The sequence below is a fragment of the Strongylocentrotus purpuratus genome, unplaced genomic scaffold, assembly GCF_000002235.5.
Source record: "Strongylocentrotus purpuratus isolate Spur 01 unplaced genomic scaffold, Spur_5.0 spur5_contig_851, whole genome shotgun sequence".
In the NCBI taxonomy this organism is placed as follows: Eukaryota; Metazoa; Echinodermata; class Echinoidea; order Camarodonta; family Strongylocentrotidae; genus Strongylocentrotus; species Strongylocentrotus purpuratus.
The window spans coordinates 295092-319133 of NW_022145559.1; the positions used below are offsets into that span (position 1 = coordinate 295092).

The window sequence follows — 24042 nt, forward strand, 5'->3', positions numbered from 1 at the left end:
GTATTACGCTCTTGTGTGTACGTCTATGTGCTGCCCTCTATATACCCACACATGAGCAAATTTAAAGTAACTACATGATGGAGTCTCTCTCTGAATTGGCAAGCACTAAACACATATCGATATAGCTCAAATTACATGAATAAATAAATACATACATGTATATCATACAATTAACAAATTTGAATACTGTTTACAAGTGCAGAATGTTACAATATAGAAGTTTTCTTCCCTGTGTATGAGCTGAGTTTCCCACAGGGTTGATCTAAATTATCATTAATGAAATTGATTGATGTTTGGACGACAAGCAAAACTGTCCATTAAAGCCCCACTGCACTAGTTCGGCCAGGAGGGATTAGACCTCCCTGCATGGTCAATGACAGGTGATTATCTCATCAAATCAGCTCTCAATTAACTTAAGAAAAAGAGGACCATGGGGGACCAATGGTCACCGATTAGGCATTGTTTGCTATATAGAGGGCGCAAGTTGCTATAAGTAGTGCAGTGCGGCTTTAACATGGAACTGCCCATGCAGACTTGAAGATGACCTTTAACCTTGCTGACCCTCCTCAGTGTCCTGGACGTTAGATGCTCCTGGAATGTCTTCTCCTTGTGCTCTGTGTTTAAACATGTGAGTCACGTAATGCTGATTCAATGAAAACTTCTTCCCGCAAACTTCACAATCATACTTCTTCTCCCCGGAGTGCACACTCTGCATGTGAACCTCCAGGACGTACTTCACTCCAAACCCCTTGCCACAGATCATGCAGACGAACGGTCGGATGCCCTTGTGACGAAGCTCATGCTTCTGAAGCGGTCCTTTGTCCGTGAATCCTTTGTTGCAGAAGGAGCAGAAGTAGCGCAGCTCTCGAGTCTGATGCATCCTGCGTTTATGAGCACACACCCATTTGCGGATACGGAATCCCTTTCCGCAAATCTCACACTTGAACGGTTTGAGGCCCGTATGTTCCCCTTGGTGATTGGTGAGGGCGCTATCGGACGCAAAGGTTCGCGGACAGAGCGAGCAGCGGTAGAGACGGTTCTGCTCGTGACACTGGTAATGTTGAAAGAAGTTGCTTTCTTTCATGAAGACACGAGGGCACAGGTTACACTTGAATGATCCCTTGCCTTCATGTGTCTCCTTCTCATGCTCATAGGCTGCCATTCTTGATCTGTAGCGCCTAGGACAGTGTCGACACTTGTAAGGTCTGGGTCTGTTGTAGTACGTGAGTGTCTTACCAAGCATGTCTTTGGGTTCCTCTGGAGCCGGCTTTCCCTTGAAAGCCTTCTTCCTGGGAGCAGCCCTTGCACCCACATTGCTTTCACTGATTGTCTTTACTTCTCCCGGGACCTCCGTTGACATGCCTGGAGCAGGTTCTATCTTCTGACTTTTTCTGTATTTCTTCTTCTTCCACACCGTATCAGGCACGGCATCATCCTTGCTGTATTCTTTGTGGGTTTGTTCATGCTTCAAGCACTCGCTCTCCTTCACAAACACTATGGAACATATCCGACAAGCATTCTTCCTGCCCAAGACATGGACCTCCCGATTGTGACGAAGCAAGCTCTTCTGAGTCTTGTAGGACTTGTCACACTTGCGGCACTTGTGAGGGCACGACTCATGTTTAGCCATGTGTTTGGTGAGTGCCTTGGAGTTGCGTTGCTTCTCTCCACATAGGAGGCATGTGTGTTCTTCGCTGAATTCGTGGAACATGGCATGAGCTTCGAGCCGGCCTTCCGTAGGAAACTTCTTGCCGCATACCGTACAGATGAACTGCCTAGGCGAATACACCTGTGAGGATCCCTTAATACTTTCCATCTCTATATTCCTGTATCCCGATGATGGTATGTCTTCAGGCTTAGCACATTCTGTCTTACATTTGACCTTCCAGATAATGACAGGTCGAAGGTCGTCGTTAGCGTCGTGATCATGATCAAATTTGATGTGACGTAACATTCGCTTAGCTGTTGGGAATTGGTTTTCACAGGAGTTGCACTGAAAGTTGCCTTCTTCTGTAACAAGAAAGAAATGAAAAATGATGAAGAATCATGAGAAAAGCAATAGCATTCACATTTGAATATAACAAGATCGTCTTTTCAGCTCCTTAGAGTAAAAACAAACAAAAAATCACAAATCAATCGTAACTTTTGATTTTTGTGCATCTAGATATCATCCAAAGCCAATGTCATTGTGCCCAACTAGACCACTTAAAGGTAAAGACCAGTTTTGGAAACGCCCAACTTTCAAAAAATTAAATGAAAGCTCTTATTACCAATAATGTGAAAGAATATGTTTTGACTAATACATGTACGTGATCATGCAAATTTTGCTGTGAAACCGCCTCCTAATTGATATATTTAGTAAATTATTATATCTATTTGGACCTGATAGATATAACGCACGTGTCGCGCATGTGTGCCTAGTCCCATATACATCTTTCTGTGTACAGTGCTTGTAACTTTACCAAGACTGGACCAAATTTCTTATCATTTTGATGATTCCAGAACCTTGCAGTACACACCAATACTTATATGCTAGATGATGAACCTTTTCTGATCAATTCCACAAGGTTTCTTTCACAATGCAATCGCATGACCATAACTGGTCTTTATCTTTAATATGGAACAAGAAACGAATTTGACTGCAGCTCCAATATGCCTATTCCTAATTTCAGTTAATTTCATGGCTCAAATTGTTCTTTAGAATTTCATGATGATAAGAACAAATATGTTAAAAACTGCTTCAGAGGTTTACAGTTAAGCACGGCATAAAGAAATAATTTGGGCCATTTTTTTAAAAACAAATTCATGACCTTTTGACCTTTCAATGATTCTCAAATTTTAATGATCAGTCAACCTGAAAATATAATGATTCTACTACCTCAGAAGTAAAGGTATTACAAAAATCTTACTTCATTATTTTGAGTTATGTGTCATTCAATTATGAATATTTACGCCTTACGACTTAAGTTTTCGAGTGTAGTCTTCAAGCCCAGACTCTAGATACTCTTACCTTCATTATAATTCAAGTCTTTGAGTGTAGTCTTGAAGCCCACAGACTCTGAATACTCCTTACTGTAGAACACTCTGAGCTCACTTCCTGGTTCAATGCACTTTGTAGTTCTGAAGTAGATCTGCCCGTAGTATTGACATGCTTCTAGATTCTGTTCTTCTTCATTGCGAGCGCATTGAACGTAAGACATCCATATGAGCTGATCTTTCTTCTTACCATCCACGTACAGGAACACCTTACCTCCGGTGCATAGCTGCAAGAAAAATATCAACATGAAATCATAATACACCGGTAGCTCAATATTGGTGATGTACTGAAAACTATTTAAAGTTATATTTCAGTGAAATTTCTTTCCAATTCAAATTTCATTACAAAAATATGAAATTTTCATTAGAGCTTGCACTATGAAATATTATTGTAAAATTTTAAATTGCTCTTACACATACAAAACGTGTGGCTGGTCCACAGCTCGTCATGCAAGAGTGATTAAATGGGCCGTAGTTAGTATATTTCTACTTCTGGTCATTTTTCAATGTTTATAAGAATTATTCATGTCTCATAACGTATCCAAGCAACTCGACATGCAACAAGATAACATCACAAATATAAACAAAATTGGGTAGTCTTTGGTCCAGGGTTGAAGTTAGTTTCTGAGTGGTGAGTTTGACAGTGATTGAGCTGGGAAACATTTTTACAGACGGTACCATGCCAGCGCTAAGCGTCGGCCTGGTATGATTGTTGCTTACCTCCCACGTTGATTCCTTGGTAGATCCTATCTCTTCATCCAGGAAGTTCCCATTGTACGGTCCAAACTCTATCCCCTCCTCCACTTTATCCTTGGCTACAACCCCAACTATATTCTCCTTCTCATGACGAAGATACTTGAAAGAGAGAAAGTCTGGTAGTTGAGCGCTTGACTTGCGTCGCACATTGTCCCTGCTTCGAGGGGGTGGCAAGAGGCTCTTCGGTTGAAGCTGAGGCAACAGGTTGAGATGCTTGGGATGGAGGATGGGGTTGGGGAGTTTCGGCGGCACTACTTCTTTGTCTTTCAGGACTGCTGTCTTGATGGCCTGGTGCTGCCTGTGAGTTATTAGCTCCAGGGGTTCGTTCATGGTAGCACCTAGGGAGTCTCTGGAAGGCTCAGGTCTCTCCACACCAGGGGCAGGGTTGGGATGGTGAGCCACAGCAGGTTCCTCAGTGAGAACAGAGGCAGCTAGGTGAGCTGGGCCAGGGGAACTGAAATGGGAACGAGATGTTGGCTGGAGACGACTGAGTTGCTGTTGTTGTTGTTGCTGATGTTGTTGCTGTTGAGGATGCTGGTTGTTGGACGTGAAATGATTGGTTGATTGCAGAAGGATGTTAGGACTAGGTAGCACAGACCCTGAACCTGAAAGAGAGACAGTGATATGAGTACGAGATGATTTTCTGGCATTCTGTTATCTCATTATAACACCTGGACCCTGTGTCTTATAAAGAACTGCGATTGCTCCAAATCAACGGTAAGTCGTCAATCCCCTATCTCTTATGTACATAGTTATGATTGATATCAATGGCAGATAAGTTAAGATCAATCACAACTCTTTATAGACTGGGCCAGTAGTAAGTGTATACAATAGTCTTCTGGTGCATTGTTTGAAAATTTGAAAAATCTGAACCACCCTCAAAATAGGCAAAAATTTCCTGCAAGCAACGATTTCTGGTTTTACAGAAAATGTGATAACTTGCCTTGGAAATGAAACTGTATTACAAAAAAATAAAAAAATAAAAATAAAAATAATATCAATTATTACAAAGATAAGTACTGCATCTTACCCGAGTATATGGAGCGCAGCATGGAGGGGTTGGCATGGTTACTAGTGAAGTCTTCTCTATTCCTCTGTACATCTGACTGCTCTAAGACGATAGCTGGTTGCTGCAGCGATGAGACAAGATTGGAGTGGTACGGAAGCTGGTGGGTAAAGTGCGTCATCTGATGCTGAGGATGTTGTCTTGATTCATCTCGTTCGCCGGTGAAGTATCCCTCCCTGCAGCTCTCCCTGTAGTTAGGCTCCATCTCAGTCTCTACACCCCCACTCCAGTGACTGAGCTCTGGAAAGCTCACAGATCTCTGCAAAAATAAAAGAAGCTCTGGTAAATAAAAGGATTTATTAGGTCTACATATTAACCAAACAGGGATGCCAGTTAGAATTGATCAGAGGGCCTGAAAATCATCTAGAATGAGCTATTTTGTATAGGTACACAAAAAAGCCTTAACTATGGCCTGAAATCAGGCTGTTGCCTGAAAACTGGCATCCCTGATCAAAGGGAGGTACCGGTATCTTTTACTCTTTCTTTCGCTAAAAAAAGTGATCTTGAGAGAGGCCTTGTGAAATGTGAACAGTCCCTCCTAAAAGAAAAAAACTTTGTAAAATCTAATTTTGAGAAAAGATTGTACGATATTTTTCCTATCAATCTATGCAATTATCTTAGTTTTGGGAAGATAAATCAACATTAAACTGTTGTTTGGGTCAGAATTCATTTTTATGATATCATCTTTAATTGTATCACATTCTGATCCGACATCAAATTTTTAGATCGTGATATTACAGGAATTATTTTGCTGATGAATTTTCTTTCTGCACTAATTTGTGGTCTAAAATTTTGCTGTCCCTTTGATTGTCAACCTTCCCCCGTACACAGACGGCAATCACATAAAAACTGCCATGTTGTAAACTCCCCTCAATAACCTGTACGATGTACTACAGTCTCTGTGTGTAGAGGGGCTCAGTTGAGTAAGACGTAGACATACTCTCAGTGGAACAACGGTCAATTATCAGAATCAGAATCAGAGACCATATAGTACTTCGCTATCTCAAAAAATCTGTACAATTTCAAAAATCTGTTATCACGAATGGAAAACAAACATATAACGGAAAAACTGTGCATGTCATTACGAACTCGTAGCTCGTACGTGTAATGCACAGTTTTTCCTTCATAATCATAGACTAGAAGGGATGAGATTTAGATGACGTCATGCGCAGCGAGAGTTTTATACTACCGCTGCAGGATTTTTATCATGGATGTCGATTTTGACTCATAATTTCCTAAAAAGGGACCATTCAACGGATTATTTCAGTCAAGTTGGTACGTGGAACCGAAAAAGTTAAGCCTAGACCTAATTGTCAAAATACGATGCACTGGATATGCATCCTGTGAAATATGGAATTTGGCCGGTAGTTTTGCCAAGTTTGGTGTAACGTTTCTTTACACAAAGCGAGAACACTAAAACATATAGGGCTGTTCTGTCTCTTAAGAGAGAGCCGACCCTACCCAAATCAGAGGCTAACGAATGAAAGAGACAGAAAAATTTGGTCTAGGCCTAATCCAGCTAAAAATGGAAGTTACAAAATACAAACTGATTCAGCCGAAGACGCAGGTTCGAAACTGAGTCACGTCTTTTGGATGGTGACGTTTAAAGGTCGGTCGGTTCCCAGACGTAATTTGTTTGTGAAGTTATTAGCAACCAACTCAACAAGGGAAACGCTCTCGGTGGTCTCGCCTGCATAACGCAATTCAATATGATAAACCAGAATGTCAATGAGGTAGCGCCCATCTGCATCTCCAACAACAAATATCGTAAATTTTATGTCGTACACTTTTGAACTGGTCAAAAAATAAAAATTTGATGCCCTAGAAGGGACATATAATTTCTTTTCATTTGCATAAAGTACCATAAATAAGCAATGGAGCAAAATCTCACAATTCTGTGTAGAAGTTTAGTGTTCCAAATTTAGCTCTAAAAGATAAGGCAAACCAAATCAAAATCGGTCAAGAAATGAGGGAAAAGAAGCAATTTTTGTTATTTTTGGAATAAATTTGCATAAATTATCATAATTAATTAATGGAGAACAATTTCAAAATTCTGTGTAGAAGTTTCCTGTACCAAAGTAAGCTCTACAATATAAAGCAAACCAAATCAAAATCGGTTGAAAAATAACAAAGAAGAAGCATTTTGAAAATCTTGATGTTGATGCCACAACAAAGTCTAAGTTTGTTGACCTTAAATGACCTTTGACCTTTGACCTTAACTTAATAGTGACCTGAAATTCTACTCACATGATTGGGGAGACTTGATAACCCTATAGTCCAAGTTTCATTGACTAAGAACTTATACTTTCAAAATTATATCAAAAATTCAAAACTTAACCTTAGGTTAAGTTTTTGATGATGATGATGCTACAACATAGTCCAAGTCTGTTGACCTGAAATGACCTTTGACCTTGACTTTGTGATCTGAAATTCTACTCACATGATTGGAGATACTTGATTACCCTATACACCGATTCGGTTTGGGGGTTTTATGTACCTGCCCGCCGGTGGCGGCACTATAACTGGGGGGCTTCTCCGATCCAGCTGACAGTACAGAGAGCTCGAGAGCGGTTACTAGCTAGCGGAGCAGCGACCCTGGCCGGCCTGGCGAGGTTCGGTATAGGTATAGCATACCCGTTGAGCGATCGATTCTATTAGCTGCAGTCAGACGCCCCCCAGTTATGGCGTCACCTTATGAGGGCGCACTTCCACCAGAAGTCGCCCGAATCGGTGTATAGTCAAAGTTTCATTGACTAAGAACTTATACATTAAAAATGATATCAAAAATTCAAAAACTTAACCTTAGGTTAAGTTTTTGATGTTGACACCGCCGCCGCCGCCGCCGCCGCCGTCGCTATCGCCGTCACCGGAAAAGCGGCGCCTATGTCTCGCTTTTTGCTACGCAGGCGAGACAAAAACGAAGTATAACTTTGGCCCTGCGCTTGCTTATATTTGGCAGCGTCTGCCCTCTACGTTTACTGTCTAGATCTACATTATTTTCTTTGTCTAAATTACTGTAACAGTTTGAATTTGTCTTTATATTTCAGTTAGTAAATTTCTTATCTCTTCCTTACTAAAACTCTAATAGGGTCTAATAATACTATTTATTATAGACTAACTTAGATCTATTTGTCTTGCGGCCCATGGGATCGCTGATCTTCGAAATAGTGGAGGAAGAACAAGAAGAAGAAGATTGAAACACGTCTGTAAAACCTTAATTACACACACACTCACTCATCTACTTCTTCAGCCTCATAGTTCAATTACTTTTTCTAGGCAGTCATCTAGTCTACTTTAACAAACACAAATTCAAGTGTATGGGAACATGTGTTGAAATAACAAATTCTATTTATGTTTCTGCGGCATCTAGAAGAATAGGAAACATTCAAATTGATACAAATGAAAATACTTTAAAATAAATTAATAAAATACATAAGTTATTAGGTAAAGAAAACTTACTTTTCTTCTAAAATTGTCACAACAATAAATATCTCTGTGCGCGACACACACTGACTGACTGAGCCGAAAACGCGCGCTCGCGCGCCGCGTGCCGTATACGTACCGAACTTTTAGAGCTTCCATATCATTCAAAGCCGTGCGTGATGCCTGAAAATCACACCAGAAATTGCTGTCGAAGAGAAATGTAAGAGTATTAAGTTCTCATTATTTTAAAAAAACAAAACCACTGGACCATTTCATTAAATAAGCCATTGGTATTAGGCCATTAGATCTAACTTTTTAAAGCAAAACAGAGCTCTCGACGCAGCTCACCCAGGTCAAACTCAGTCCATCCAAGGCCAAGCAGGAGTGAACTTGAAGATTTATAGCCTAGATCTAGGTCACACAAAGAGCTCCGCCCCGCCGTCGGGCCAGGCGGGCGGGCGGGTGGCGCAAAGCCTATAAATATGGCCCATGGGCCTGGCTGGCGACGCCGCGCCATGGCTCTATTTTAACTTTGACATAGATGGGTTTTCATGTAGCTCTAGCCTCGAGCCTGGTCTACTCGAGCTCGGCTAGTCTGGCGCTTAAGACAAAGTAATGACTTGTAGAGGAGCTTTCTTTACCTTAAAGTCACTGAGTAGTCGGCTCTCATGGGGAATTCGACACCGTTCGGGTGTTTACCCAATAACAGGTGTTGTCAATCACCAGGGTTAGCCTTGAGTTTTATGACCATTGGACCTTATGTAATGCTTTGATTTGCCCGAAGACTCTCGAGCTCTCCGAAAGATTAGGGGGTAATTCTTGACTGGACTATGGGTTTGCTGTGTGCAAATTTGTACCCCCATTAATGGTAAGTCCACCAAGTCTGGTGTCAGCGAATTATGGCCTTCTGCACATGGAAACTGGCGATCCACTCCCTTTAAGTTTTGGAGTTTTGCACCGGGTCATTACAGGATGACTCCAGGGAGTCGCTCTCAACATCACATTCACAATCACATGATCGATCCGCTCGAGTGGCTTCAAATTTAAGTGAGAGAGGGCCAGTTCTAGATCTACAACAGGTAACTACTTATTATACTTCAGCGCAACTTAAGTTCAATGGCAAAGTCAATTAAAACATAAAACTAATGTGTGACACGTCACACTGCACCGCTGAGGTTTTGAGACGTCCTGCTTTAAACAGCTGGTGGCACACTTCACACGTACATAGCTCACGCACACACAGCATTGCAAACACATAAAGTAGATGAATGTATGTATGAAATTACTAATTTGATCGATTGTGAATTCAAAATTATTGTTTGTAAAAGAAAAACAATGAAATCAGTGAAAGTCTATCATTTTTTTGATGATATTTTTTTTTTTTTTTTTTTTTTTTTTTTTTTGGGGGGGGGGGGGTAGATTTTTGTGTATTGTCAAAACATTTCAGCTGTTTCTTGACATATTTTGAATATGAGGGTATTTGTAGAACAGTCCTTTTTTTGTGTTTCTTTTTGTAGAAAATTATTTGAAGCTCATAGACCCCACTAGATAGTACTACTACTAGTTTGAATATGACATGGAACCCCTTCTATCATGCAATAGCAAAACATGTTTCACAAAGCCTTTATTCCCTGACAAATGACAAAAATCAGTGACAAATTGGAAGCAAGGATTTCTCTAGTTTTTACCACAACCTGTCATTTATCACTGAGACAAGTTTTGTGAAATGTGACCCTGGTTATTGTTACACTTGAATAACAAGTATTATAATGCATTGACCAGGTTTAATTGGTTGATGTGATTTTATCTTCTGCAGTTTGTTTAATCTTGATTGAATACATGGGAGTATGGAGGAGAATCATCAGCACTACTATGGCGGAGAGGGGCTACAACAAACCCAACCACTGTCTAACTACCAGCAACATCTCATCTACCAACCCAATGTGTACACATCTCAGCAACACGATCAACATCATAGGCAGCAACATGAGCAGCAACATCCCACCACCTTTGTTGATGTAACCAGCAGTCAAGCAACCATGCAAACATTTCAGCCTGGTAAGGCTATATGACCTAACGTTGTGTGTCCAGACAGCTTGTGTACATGTACATCCATCCTGACAGATATTTTGAAACTCTCGGTATAGACCAGTTCTGGTCATGCGATCGCATTGTGAAAGAAACATTGTGAAATCGATCAGAAAAGGTTGATCATTTTTATATACAGTAAGTATTGGTGTGTACTGCAAGGTTCTGGAATCATCAAGATGATAAAGAAATTTGGCCCAGTCTTGGTAAATTTACAAGCAATGTACATAGAAAGATGTATATGGGACTACCCTATATCTATCCAGTTCGGATAGATATAATAATTTACCAAATATATCAAAATTTGTATCATCACGTATTAGTCAAAACATATTCTTTCACCATGATTGGAAATAAGAGCTTCCATTTCATTTTTTGATAGGGGGCGTTTCCAAAACTGGTCTTTACCTTTAATGTTCCATGCATCTTACACAGTCTTACACAAAATCCCCCATTCTGAATGTACTTTACAATATCAAGGAAGAAAATGATTGTCGTGATGGTTTATGTACGAGGCCAGCATTTTCTTTTTTCAACATCCACCCCCCCCCCCCCCCTTGTTCTCCATCGAAGAAGTTCCCCAAAGTTGACAGCCCTGTATAAGGTGTTAAATGGGTACCCAATACTAAGGGCCTGTAGAATGTAGAATTGTTAAATGTTGCCTGGCTGGAATACTCCCCGTAGAGCGTAGCGTGTACTTTCATGTGCGGATTAACAGTTGAATCCGATGACCTACAGTAGTTAACAATAATTACAATGTATGGTGCTTAAATAGTGCGTACAGTGTACTAGTGTAGTATCAAGTGCTATACAAATGTGACTATCATTATTATTGATATACCTGTGTGGGTTCATATTTTTTTACAGATACAGGACAAATGTCGTTTGCCGGTAAACTAGCTGACAAAGGATGGCAGCACTCGATGAGTCCCAGTCTTCCAGTTATTCCAAGCTCAGTGGCTCCTGCAACCACACCCACTACTATGCAAACACCGGCATTGGTCAGCCAACCATCCCAACAACAACCATCTGGTATCTTGAAGCAAGAGCTTCCAGCAAACAATCAGACCTCTAGCGCCAGTCGGGTGTCGACGGGTTGGCGTAGCCATGAGCCTTCCAGGGAGATTCAAACACAAATGGCTTTTGATCGGACTGGGTTAGGACAGCAAGGTGCAGGTCAAAGCACTCCTGGAATCACTGATGGTCTTCGTCAAGATTCTTCAAGGATGCGCAATTCAGTTGCATCGGAAGGCTTAGGACAAACTAAACCAGCTAGTAGCAAAGGAGACACTGTCCTTATTTTGTCTTCAGGTATCATTGATGATATTACAAAACATCTTGGAAAAGATGAAGGAAGTGCTACGGGTAGGATCATGGAATCTAATAAAAGACCAGAGACACTGTCCAGAGATCCAGGTCTGACAACGTTACCGCCAGCTTCTCAAGAAAAGAAGATTATACGGTACAAGAAAAAATGCGGTAGTGGACTGGTTCAGAACATCCATCAAGGGTCAAAAAGTGAGAGTGTGAGGAAAAGAGGAACTGCTCGAAGAGGAACTGCTACGGTTACAAACAGGACCATTGATACACAGAAGACCAGAACACTTGCTATGGTCAGGGATAGGACAATGGATGGACAGAACATCAGGCCGCGTGCTATGGTCAGGGATAGGACGTCGAATGGACAGAACATAAGGCCACTTGCTATGGCCCCAGATCGGACGGTGTATGGACAGAAGATTTGGACAGCTGCCCAGATGAGGAGAAGTAATGTGAAACCTGTAAAGAGACAAACAGAGGAACTAATTGAGGTATGGCTCAGTGATGTGGAGTTGAAATATTGATCTAGTTCATGTATTAACAGAAATATATCCCACTGAATTTGTAAAGCACGATATAGCTGTTATCACAGTGTGTTCATATTAATTTCATGAAGCCTGCACTTTTCAGGAAGAAGAAGAATAAGACTCCATATCATATGTTTTCTATGACCTCAGAAATACTTTTCTTTCTTAGAAATAAGTTTTAGGTTATTATTATTGTTTAACTGTTCATACCAATACCAAATCAATTCAACCAGGGTTCTGTCAATCAAACATGATAGCCACAATCCATATCATTTACATGAATGAACTTGGGGGTATTTCACAAAGATCCTAAGTCGAACTTAACTCTAAAGTTGGACTTAAAGGGAAAGTCCACCCCCAAAATAAGTTTGTTTCGATAGAGGCAGAATAATAAGAAAATCAGGTGAGTGAAAGTTTGAGCAAATTCTGAATGAAAATAAGAAAGTTATGAATTATTGAAGTTGTGATCAATCAAATACAAATTGGCAACTCTGTGACTTATCATACGAGCTCTCCTTCATTTGCTTTGTGCATAATATTCCATAAAATCATGTTTTCTTCGTTATTGATGACGGAATATATATTTGTTCCTTGCAGGGGGAGTATAGAAACATATTTGCAATTATTATATTTAGGGTGCATGTATGGTTGAAATTTTTCTTGAGGGAAAATGAAAATTTTAGATTTTTTTAGTACTGAGCAAATGGAAGTTGAGCTCGCATGATACGTCATAGAGTTGCCAATTTGTGTTTGATTGATCACAACTTCAAAAATCCTAACTTCCTTATTTTTAATCGGAATTTGCTCAAACTTTCACTGACTTGTTTCTCTCATTTTTCTACTCCTATTAAAACTAACTTAATTTCAGGGTGGACTTCCCCTTTAAACATTATGGAGAGCCATTCGTAGCCTTGAAATAAGATATATTCAAAAGTGAAAAATCAAGTATTTTAGACTTTTTATAAATTCCATATCAAGAACATGAAATCTCCTTGATAATAGAAAATATGAAAGATTTGAATCAACATTTTATGCCCTTTAGAATAACTTTTACAAAATATTTTCAGAGATGCGAACAGCTTCCCATAATTGTTAAGTCCAACTTCGAGATAAGTTCAAGTTAGGATCTTTGTGAAACACCCCCCTGATGTCATATCAAAGGAGTATAACATTATTTGATCACCGATAACATTGTTAAAATTGGTGGTCAAGCGATCCTATGAAATTGTTGAGGTCTGGCCTTCTACAGCGATTTCCAATTATGAACGGCTCTTTATGTTATTGGTGAGAACCCTCCTTGTGACATTTATTATTATTACAAACAAATTGTATTTTCAATCCATCATAACAATTATAAATATTCTAACAATTGGAAATTTAACTTCTCTTAAAGGTAATACAAAGTTTTGTTATGGGGTGATAAATTTGGTTCAAATGAGCATATTGGAAGCATATATGCGATCCTACAATATTCAGTGATCGTCGCGGTTGAAATTGAGTCTCAAGTTATGAAATTGTAAATAATACACTCTTTATGTTGTATAAAAAATGTTTCTTGACTAAAATCGACTAATTGGCTATACCAGTTTGAAAATTATATATCACAACTACATATTCTGAGATTTTCATGGTCGCAGCTATCATTGTAGAGCCGTAGGCGCTATTTGAAATTTATCAAATTTAACCAGGAGCACCGTTAAATTTTTACGATTAAGTTTTCTCAAAAGCAGAAGTGTTTTAGAGGCTACATTTTTTGTGCTGATAATACTGTACATCCACAGGGGCATCCAAATATATCAAAATTGTAAAGAATCACAATCCACCAAACTTTCAAAATTTTCCAAAACTTTGTATTACCTTTAATACAGAATCTTTTCTTGCAAAAGTGTATTTCTTACTCTTTGTACTTACCAAATTTATATTGCATAGTGCATATTTAGAGAATAAAAATGTAATTACTTTGCGCTAACCAAATTTCATGTTCTAATTTTGATTTTATTATTATTATTACCAGGAAGGTGTTGAGGACTGGTCCCGTTATGCCTCATCACAGCAGGGGGATGAAGATGGATGGGTGGAGGATGGAGAGTGGTATGATAAGGAGGAGGAGGAGGAGGAGGAGGAGGAAAGAGACGAGGAAGAGGAGGAGGAGGATGACAGTCTAGTGTCGGATATAAGTGCGTTAGAGACAGGTGAAGATTATAATAACGATTATGAGGAGGATGTAAAGCAAGAGGAGAACGACGATGAAGATGACGAGGATGACAACGAGGGTGACAGCTACCAGGAGTGGGATGATGACGAGATGGAGACGGAGGATGAAGAAGAAGAAGACTTGGATGTTCCACCATTACCGGAGGGATTCTGGTACAAGTTTTCCTCATCTCGTCGTGATGAAGACCAGAAGATCGTTGGAGTGACCGCTGAGGAGGAGATCCCTGCTGGTAAGCAGTATGGACCGCTGGAAGGTGAACTGGTGGGAGAGGATGAGGGGTGCTTGTCACAGTCATCTTGGGAGGTCAGTCATACTAAGACTAAACAACGTTTCGTCCTTGTAAAGAAACGTCATATAAAGAATCATGGTATTTCAAAAGGAGTGTACAGACTAGAAAACAACATCGGATTAAAAAAAAAATATCATAAAGATACTAATTTTGAGAGTCCTATTTAGACTAAAAAAATTCATTCAAAACCCTTGTTAAGAAACATCATATGTAAAGAATCATTGTACAGTGAAACCTGTATACAAAGACCGTTCAAGGGAGATAAGAAAAGTGGTCTTTAGAGGCAAGTGGTCTTCATGTAAAGGCCCTTTAGTAGTATGCTTCAATGAGAAACAGTTTTCGAGGGAAACAAAAATTGTGGTCTTTAAAGACAGGTGTTCACTAAAGCAGGTTTGACTGTATTGCGTAAGGAGTGTACAGACCAGAAAACAACATCATATAAAAAGAAATGTCATAAAGATACTCATTTTGAAAAGGTCGATCGCATGACAGCTATCTAATCACAAGTTCACACTTGTGATAACAATTTTTTTTAATGATAGGGCAGACTAGATCGGGACCCTGATTCTTTGTCAAGCTTTTGTTAGAAATGATGCTTAAAAATGTATTTTGCTATGCAACGTTTGGTTACACACTGTTTCTTTGCACAAAATTCAAGCTAGACAAAAGGTCATATGATTCTTGTATGCCTGTGCAATGAATACTGTCGGTCTGAATAGTATGCAATAGATCCAACCGAACCATAAGTCCAGGAATAATTACAGCCCAATTAATTGCGTACCTGCATGCAGTTGACTTTGATTACAGTTCACTGATACTAAGCATTACCCGTACGGGCATGACAACTAATGGCAATGTTCTGTTGAGAATTTAAGATATGATATATAGTCAAACCTGCTTTAGTGACCACCTGTATACAGAGACCAAGATTTTTGTTTCCCTTTAAAATGGTTTCTCATTGAAACATGTACTAAAGGAATTTGCCTACAAAGACCACTTTTTATGTTTCCCTTGGGCGGTTGCTATAGACAGGTTTGCTGTATAATGTATGTATGCATGATAATGATATTTTCCTATATATGATACTAACAATCTAATTTCCTAGTTTTCTTTGTAAACAAAACCTATAGAGCTTCTCTCTTTTTTTGTACACTGTAGTAAAGTGCAAAAGATTTTCATAGAGTCATGATATTGATATTAATTTATTTCGTCCACAATGTGGAAATATGCTTCCCACCAGCATTACAATAATACAAGAAACAAAGAGTATGAAAACTTGCAAAACAATTAAGAAAACGATTTCAAATCAGAAAAATGTTGTCCTTTCACAGAAATCATGTTTGTCTTTGGATATAGTTGTGCACCAAAGGCAATGTACTATTGTACATAGACGGTGGGTCAGACTGGCTATCTCATATACAGTGTACACAGAGGCAAGGTGAGCAGAACATGGAAGCCATTCAGCTCTATGGAAACATCTACTACAGGACTACAAAGTGCATTGAACCAGGAAGTGAGCTCAGGGTGTTCTACAGTAAGGAGTATTCAAACCATGTTGGGTTCGATACCGACCTTGGGGAACTCACATTCCACTCAGGTAGGTAGCCTAGATCTTAGCTTTCTGCTGATGCAGGGGGAAAAAATACATGGGGGCGGCAGGTGAAGTTGTCCCAGGAATACCAAAAAGAGCCCCCCCCCCCCCAAAAAAAAAGCAATTACGGGGGCGACTTCAAAAAAGAAATTATCAAAAATCGCCCCTGTAACAATTGATGCACGACTATGAGCAGCTGCTCTCTCCCAGCTTTGCAGTCATTGTGTGTATTTTTTGGTTGCCGCTGAACCTCTGTGTAAAAATGTATACAGAAATTTAGTCAAAAATAACTCCATCCATCCCTCACATTTTACAATGTCACGCGTACTTAAAAACCTCAACAAATTTTGTGGATGCGATGACGATTTAATGACAAAAGTAGCCGCCAAAATGGAAAAAGGAGCCCATGAGAGTCGAAAATGAACCTCAAAAAACTTTCTGAAAAATTTGATATGATGCACCCAAAATAAAAAGTTTCATTGTGAGTTATATCGTACAACATTTATGCTCCAGCAACAATTGCTACGCTGTCATTCTTGCACACTAACCTTATTGCAAACTTCAACCCTGGACCGAACAGTAATAATAATCCTAACCCTAACCCTGTTCTGATTTTACCATTCCTATACAGATTTGAATGCCTTCTCCTGTCCTCGATGTGATATTCATTACACCGACCCAAAACTTATGCTAAGACACATCAAGCTATCCCACCAAGGCAAATCATCTACCGACCTTCGACCTGTCGTTACCTTTGAAACTAGAAGCAAGACTTCAGAATGCAAGCAATCTTTGGAGAAAGCGCTGAGAGAGGAGGGTAAGATGTTCAGACGCGCAACTCAACCTCTGAAGCCTGTAGCTAATCACCGTACTGAGCAGGAGAGGAGAAATTCAAGCGAGATTCTACCTTCAACTAGCCATATTCCATCTTCAACTAGCCATATTCCATCTTCAACTAACCATATTCCATCTTCAACTAGCCATATTCCATCTTCAACTAGCCACAATCCATCTTCAACTAGCCACAATCCATCTTCAACTAGCCACAATCCACCTTCAACTAGCCACATTCCACCTTCAACTAGCCACAAAACCCACAGGCAGACTCTGGAAGGTAAGGAGTCATCAAAGTCTTCCAGGGAATTGAACAAGAATATTGAAAGTAGAACTCATGAAGTGAAACCTGATGTGAAGCCTGCCACCAAGTCTGGGAAAGATCTTGTTTGCGTGACTTGTTGTAAGACGTTCACCACAGAGGGCAGGCTTCAAGCACACATGATGTTTCACACATTCACAACTAAACACAATTGCCCAATCTGCGGAGAAACACAATCCAGTAAGCATAAGCTTGTGAGACACATGGCTAGCCATCAAAGAATGATCTACCAATGCCAGCAGTGTCCTAAGACATACTTCTCACCCAAATCCTTGTATTGCCATGAACAGAAAATTCACAGGAAGGCGGACAAGTACTACACTTGTAGCATGTGCCCTTTGCAATTCAGATGGAAACATGGGATGAGAGAACACGAGAAGGAGCATGAGAGGAACCAAGAGAGGGCGCCACAGAGAGAACTCACGATCCAGGAACTCGTCAACCCTGAGAACAGGACGACCCACAAACGTATAAAGTTGAACAAAGTCAACAAACCAAGAAGAGTGGTACAGAACATGGATGTTGTACATGAAGATAATGGGGATACTTCCAACAAGGATATGCTTGGCAAGAAGCCGGATTATTTCCAGGATCCATCGCTTCGATTCAAGTGTAAATATTGCCCGAAGAGATACACCTCTGTTAGCTGTGTGAAGACCCATGAGCGAGAGGTCCACGAAGGCAGGGGGAGATATAAGTGCTTGTATTGTCCAAAGCAGTTTGTGGATCGCTGTCGTTATGAAATTCACCAACAGAAACATAACGTTACAGATAAACTCTACAAGTGTACAGAATGTCCACGTTCCTTCGCATCCGAGAATGCCCTGAAGAACCACCATGGGGAACACACAGGCCTGAAACCATTTAAGTGCGACGTATGCGGGAAGGGCTTCGGGAGGAAAGAACTAGTGAAAGCACACATAGGCAGGGTACACAGTGTGGTAGAGCTCAAGTTTCCATGCTCGTTCTGCAACAAGAGGTTTGCTAAGCAGTGGGACATGAAGAAACATGCGCTCCGGCATACAGGTATCCGACCGCATGAATGTGGAATATGTGGGAAGGGATTCACTGCCAAGCATTCGCTGCAGTTACACGTACGTGCCGTCCATGAGAAGCTGAAACCTTATGAGTGTGATATATGTGGAAAGAGATCTAGCGTCAGTCATCATCATAATGTACATGTACTCATGCACAAGAAAAAAGGACAGCATAAACCCATAGGAGAAGAAAATCAAAAATCATTTGATGATATGATAAAAGACTCTTGAGTAGATTCAGAAACTATGAATGAATTTAAGTATCTTCTTCAAATTGGCAACATCCATTTACATTCTTCTCACCAAAGATGAATTGAAATGCAAAGGTCATCATGGGTTTCGCTCCCTGACATGGCACTAATGTCCATAGATAAGGCATTAATCTACATTTGCCACTCCATACCCTGGATAGAAATGGGAACCTAGTAGGATGACGAATGTTTTTGAGTTACTGTTCGTCATATGCCCCCATGGTGTCCTTATGGTAGGAATACTCCCCAGAGAGTGGAGATGGTGCACATTATGCATGAATGAATCCGATGACTGGGATAATATTATCTATAAAGCGCTTAGAGAGTTTCGTATTAAGCGCAGTATAAATCCAGATTGTTATTATTATTATCATTCCCGTATTATTGAATGCAGGAACCACCCATAGTCAATGGGTTATCGTGAAAGAAGTGATGGATTATTCCCCCCCCCCCCCCCCCTTGAAAATGTTCCATGTAACAATACACATTCCAGTACTAACGATTCAAAAATATATACAAATGTATTTGATAATGAGGATGAGTTACAGTCCTGATTGTACGATCTACATGTATACTTGTATAGAAAGTATTCTTTGATGCACAAAGTGCAAAGATCATGTAAACTGTGTATATGGCTTAATATGCTCAAGCCAAGGTAGCAAAAATGTAGGAAAATTATGATGTTGAATTCAAATTAATCTATCCAAATGGAAGAATTTAATGTTTTTTGTGAAGTGAAAGTAACTACAACTGAAATGAACTCTTCTCCTTTTGATCTTGTATGCTGAAAAATTGATCACACTCTAAAATCAAGAGATAAATGAATTATTATTTTGTACTGCAGATTATTAAATCCAGCATCAATTGTGAATCATCTATAGAGTGTGAACCTGGGGGGTGTGTCACAAAGACTAAGATCGACTTAAGTTGGACTTGAACTATGGCAGGCCATCCATGCCACTTGTTATGATCTTTAAATATCATTTTTTTACTTCAATAATGAACTATCAAAAAATGTAAATTCTGTAGATTTGTGACCACAATTTGTACGTCCCTTGAGAAACCAATGCCAGGAATGGTTAGAGGAACTAGAGGCATGAACAGCCTGCCATAGTTCAAGTCCAACTTAAGTCGATCTTAGTCTTTGTGAAACACTCCCCAGAGTTATAACTATATGTAGTGTATAATAAGGTACCCACTCTCACTGTAAAGATATACAGTGGGGAAATTCCAAATTATAGGCATTGCATAATTTCTAATTTCTTATTGTTGCAATTTGTGTATTTTACTTGCACTGTAAATACAATTCAGTCTGTGATTGCCAGTCATGTTTTTATAAACCTTGATTGAACTGAATTGAATTGGAGACATATTGAAAGATGTGTAGTCCACTCTCGATGATTGATAACACTTGTGATCAGGTAAACATCCTAATGGTGCCTGATACCCCTTGAGAAGGCATCTGCTAGAACTTTCAAACCTGTAGGAGGCAAAAGAAGAAAAAGAAGAAGAAGAAAAAAAGAAGAAGCAGAAGAAGAAGAAGAAGAAGAAGAAGAAGAAGAAGAAGAAGAAGAAGAAGAGAAGAAGAAGAAGAAGAAGAAGAAAGAAGAAGCAGAAGAAGAAAAAGGATGAGGAGAAGGAGAAGAAGGAGGAGAAGAAGGAGAAGAGGAAGAAGAAGGAGAAGAAGGAGAAGAAGAAGAAGAGTCTTTGAGCAGGCAACTACCATTTACACTCCCCAGGGAGTGGAAAATGTGCATACATTGTGTACGGGTAAGCCTGAATCCGATGACCGGGGTAATAATATATCTGTAAAGCGCTTAGGCACCTCATTGGATCGGTGTATTGAGCGCTATATAAAAAACTGGATTATTATTATTATTAATATTATTGGAAAACCCATCAAATCCACCGATGTTTGCTTATTCTGGTTCATTGCGAGTTGTGCGCATGCACCATTTGTCGCTGCTCTGCATGCGTTAGCATCAAATTGAGTAGGGCCATGTGACCAGGAACCTTTGGAGTTTTGGCCGTTTAAAAAAAATAGACTCACTAGAGGGTTTGTTTCTTTTCAATTTGGGTTTGCGTCTGGCAGTTGCCTAGCAACTTCCGACAGAGCTACGGAATGTGAGAAAACCAACTGATGGTTTTTGCTTGCATTGTAAATGCAGCTATTCTTGTGTTATTGAAGAACTGTTACAAATCACAACTTATAATGGCACAACTCATTATTACCCCAGCCCACCCTTCCTTTATATTACATGATAAATCTCTTTTTATATCAGATATCTCTTGCCATCAACTGTGTATGATTTATACTATACCATGCTTGAATGTACATTTATCATTTTGTTGTAGTCCATGGCATGTTTCTCATAACTGTGACTGTTTGATTTCAGTGGATTCCATTTCTTTGTAGCCTTTTAGCCTAAGCTCAACAGTGGACATTATGTATGATTTCTTATTTAAAGAAACAAAAACGCTTTAATCCTTGTTCTACAGGTAATATGAAGTAGAAAACCACCTCGAATATAGAAACCGGTATCTGTGCTTCACATACATAATTACTGAGCAGGTGTCGGTAATTTAAACCCATACATACATACCAATATTTATATAGCGCCTTTACAATTGACATAAACATGCTCAAAGCGCTTTACGTAAGTAAATAAAACAAAATCATTATTTTGCTCTCCAAGTGCATACACTGTAAATTTGTTGTGTAAAGATGTGTAAAGTTATTCAAAAAGCTGTGCACCTCATGAACCACACCTGGTTCACACAGTACACAACCTCGTTCACATCCCATCTCTTGCCATTTGTTTACACACCCAAAATTTGGTCACTTTGCCATGATGCTTGTAATAGGGGGGGGGGGGGGGGGGGGATTGTATAACTGGCTCATACATGTATTTCACAAAAATCGTTGTCATAGTGTTCATGTAACTTCTTGTTGCTTTGGCATTTTAATTGCCTCTGATTTCCAAACCTGTCACTTTTACATGTTACAATCCCTTGCGGACCTAATCATGCTGGGTAATTAACAGCGCTTGCCAAATATGTGAAATATTAATTCATCTCTGTGTGAATTTCAAACTTGTAATTTTTTAGCCTTTTATAGATCATGTATTACCTCATTACTAGGCATTAAAACAATCTCATGTAACATAAAAGATGTCCGTTTCTTGTGCTTATTGTTGAATCTAAAAAACATATTTTTAAAAAAAAATCATATTTTCAGACTCCATGTCTAGTGGGAAAGAATATGGGCATGAACTCTGAAGGGCTCGTTCCATAAAACTTCCAGTGGCCACCATCCGTTTCATAAAACTTCCAGTGGCCACTATCAGTTTCATAAAACTTCCAGTGGCCACTATCTGTTTCATAGAACTTCCAGTAGCCACTATCAGTTTCATAAAACTTCCAGTGGCCACTATCAGTTTCATAAAACTTCCAGTGGCCACTAACAGTTTCATAAAACTTTTCTGCTTTAAAAGTGGGCATATTTACGGCAACATTTACCGCAGAGAGAGAATAAAGAGAGAGAATAAAGAGAGAAAAGAAAGAGAGAGATTAGGAGAACGAGGGGAAGACAAAGGGAAACGGAGAAAGATCAAGACAAATAGTAAACAAAATAACATAGGCAATCAATGTATGTATTTATAAATTCTGAGTCCTTCCTTCAATTTTAATAATTTATTTCACACCGACTATCAACAATGCTGCTGTATAAAAGAATTTACTACACCTAGCATACATGTACAAGTAAATAAATGAAGTATGTAAAAAGTAGTCACTCAACATTTATCATTAAAGACATACCTTGGATCTAATGCATAATACTGCCATTCAGCCAGGGACCCGTTTCACAAAGCCTTTTTTTCAATGACAAAAGTCAATGACAAATCTGCTGATAACCAATCAGAAGCAATGATTTCAGTAGCTTATAACAATAACTGTCATTTGTCACTGGTGACAAATTTAGTGAAATGGTGCCCAGGTGGTAGTCTGCAAGCACAAACCCTGGTCAGTCATAAAAGTGAGTCTGCACTATAAGACTACCATAGGCCATGTACTGTAGCTGCTCCTGACACAGTAGGTAGCTGGGCTAGGCTTCTCTCAAGGCAAAATGATTTGTTGAAAAAGTGTCAAATTAGGGTCTGTGCTTGCAGACTACCCAGGTGGTGTCACCTGGGGGGAAGACAGAGCCACAAAGGGAAATGAAATGTCTTATTTTGTAGAAATGTTCTTGAAAGTCTGCAATTACTAGGGGATTATTTGTTTACTTTTTTACAATCATAAATATGAAGCAACACCACCAGCTAAGTACAAATGTATATCAACTCTCTACCTTTAGATGATAAATTAAAGCATGCAAACTAATTGCTTAATTATGATGAAAGTACACACATGTACAACTAGCTAGAATTTTGACTTGCTTGATAAACATTCCTTTCATTAAGAGTGAATATTCTGTCACAGAGTACATTAACATGCATACACCGTATGACCCAACTATAGAGAGTTTTTTATCATGAAGACTTTGGTTGCTTTACAGTTGCTAGTTTGCCACAAGATCAATTTTGCACAGTCTAGACTTAAGCTCCATGACACACTATGAACATGACTGACAAGGAAAGCGGACAAAATATACAGTTCCTCAGGTAGACAAAGGAACATCCCTTAACTGCTCTTATGTAAAAATGTGTAGAACAGGCGTCACATGCATATTAACCTTTTTACATAATAGCAGTAAAGGGATGTTCCTTTGTCTACCCGAGGAGCTGTATATTTTGTCCGCTTTCTTTGTCCGTCATATTCATAGTGACAATCCTTGTTACACTGGTATTCATTAATCTTTCCCTAGAAACCTTTGTTATACACATGTATCTATCCATAGTGAATACAATTGGGATTACCGGTATTTGTGTGGCATATTAAGAGTTGAACATACCCATTAAATGTTATTAATTGCACTGTCATTTTCGTTCAGGTGGTTTAAAATGGTACATGTATGTGTGAAGAAGGATGTAGACTTTGCTACAACTTATTGCTAATGTGAGCACAAATTCTGATGAAAAGTAATATCGAACAGACCTCCATAATAGTACAAGACACTACGACCCAGTTTCATTGACTATTCATAGCACAGCATGAAATTTTTTGTGAATTATTGAGTACACGAACAACCGGTTTTTACACAACTTATAATTCACAACAACAGGTAATTTAAAGGCATATATGTAGCAATAACAAGAATGAATGCAAGTCATTGACCTGTATCAAATAT

General features: G+C 39.3%; 2 protein-coding genes across 3 annotated transcripts; one reads left to right on the forward strand and one right to left on the reverse strand.

Annotated features, from left to right (window-relative positions):
* Window positions 1-408: 408 nt before the first annotated feature.
* On the reverse strand, window positions 409-8382 carry LOC100893937 (zinc finger protein 93). Its single transcript, XM_003730993.3, has 5 exons — window positions 8318-8382; window positions 4823-5117; window positions 3757-4397; window positions 3011-3263; window positions 409-2010 (listed from the first exon to the last, which is right to left on the reverse strand). The coding sequence occupies exons 2-5, from the start codon at window positions 5061-5063 to the stop codon at window positions 548-550; spliced, it is 2598 nt and encodes an 865-aa protein (XP_003731041.1). The 5' UTR covers window positions 5064-5117; window positions 8318-8382; the 3' UTR covers window positions 409-547.
* Window positions 8383-14362: 5980 nt separating this feature from the next.
* Window positions 14363-19822, forward strand: LOC100893836 (zinc finger protein 2 homolog). 2 transcript variants are annotated; one of them, XM_011681937.2, is made up of 3 exons: window positions 14363-14734; window positions 16077-16317; window positions 16943-19822. In XM_011681937.2, exons 1-3 carry the CDS (start codon window positions 14522-14524, stop codon window positions 18733-18735), a joined length of 2247 nt encoding a protein of 748 aa, XP_011680239.2. In that variant the 5' UTR covers window positions 14363-14521; the 3' UTR covers window positions 18736-19822. The 2 variants fall into 2 exon arrangements, with proteins under 2 accessions (XP_011680239.2, XP_030850383.1); XM_030994523.1 differs by having other exon boundaries at window positions 14658-14734; window positions 16052-16317.
* The last annotated feature ends 4220 nt before the right edge of the window (window positions 19823-24042 follow it).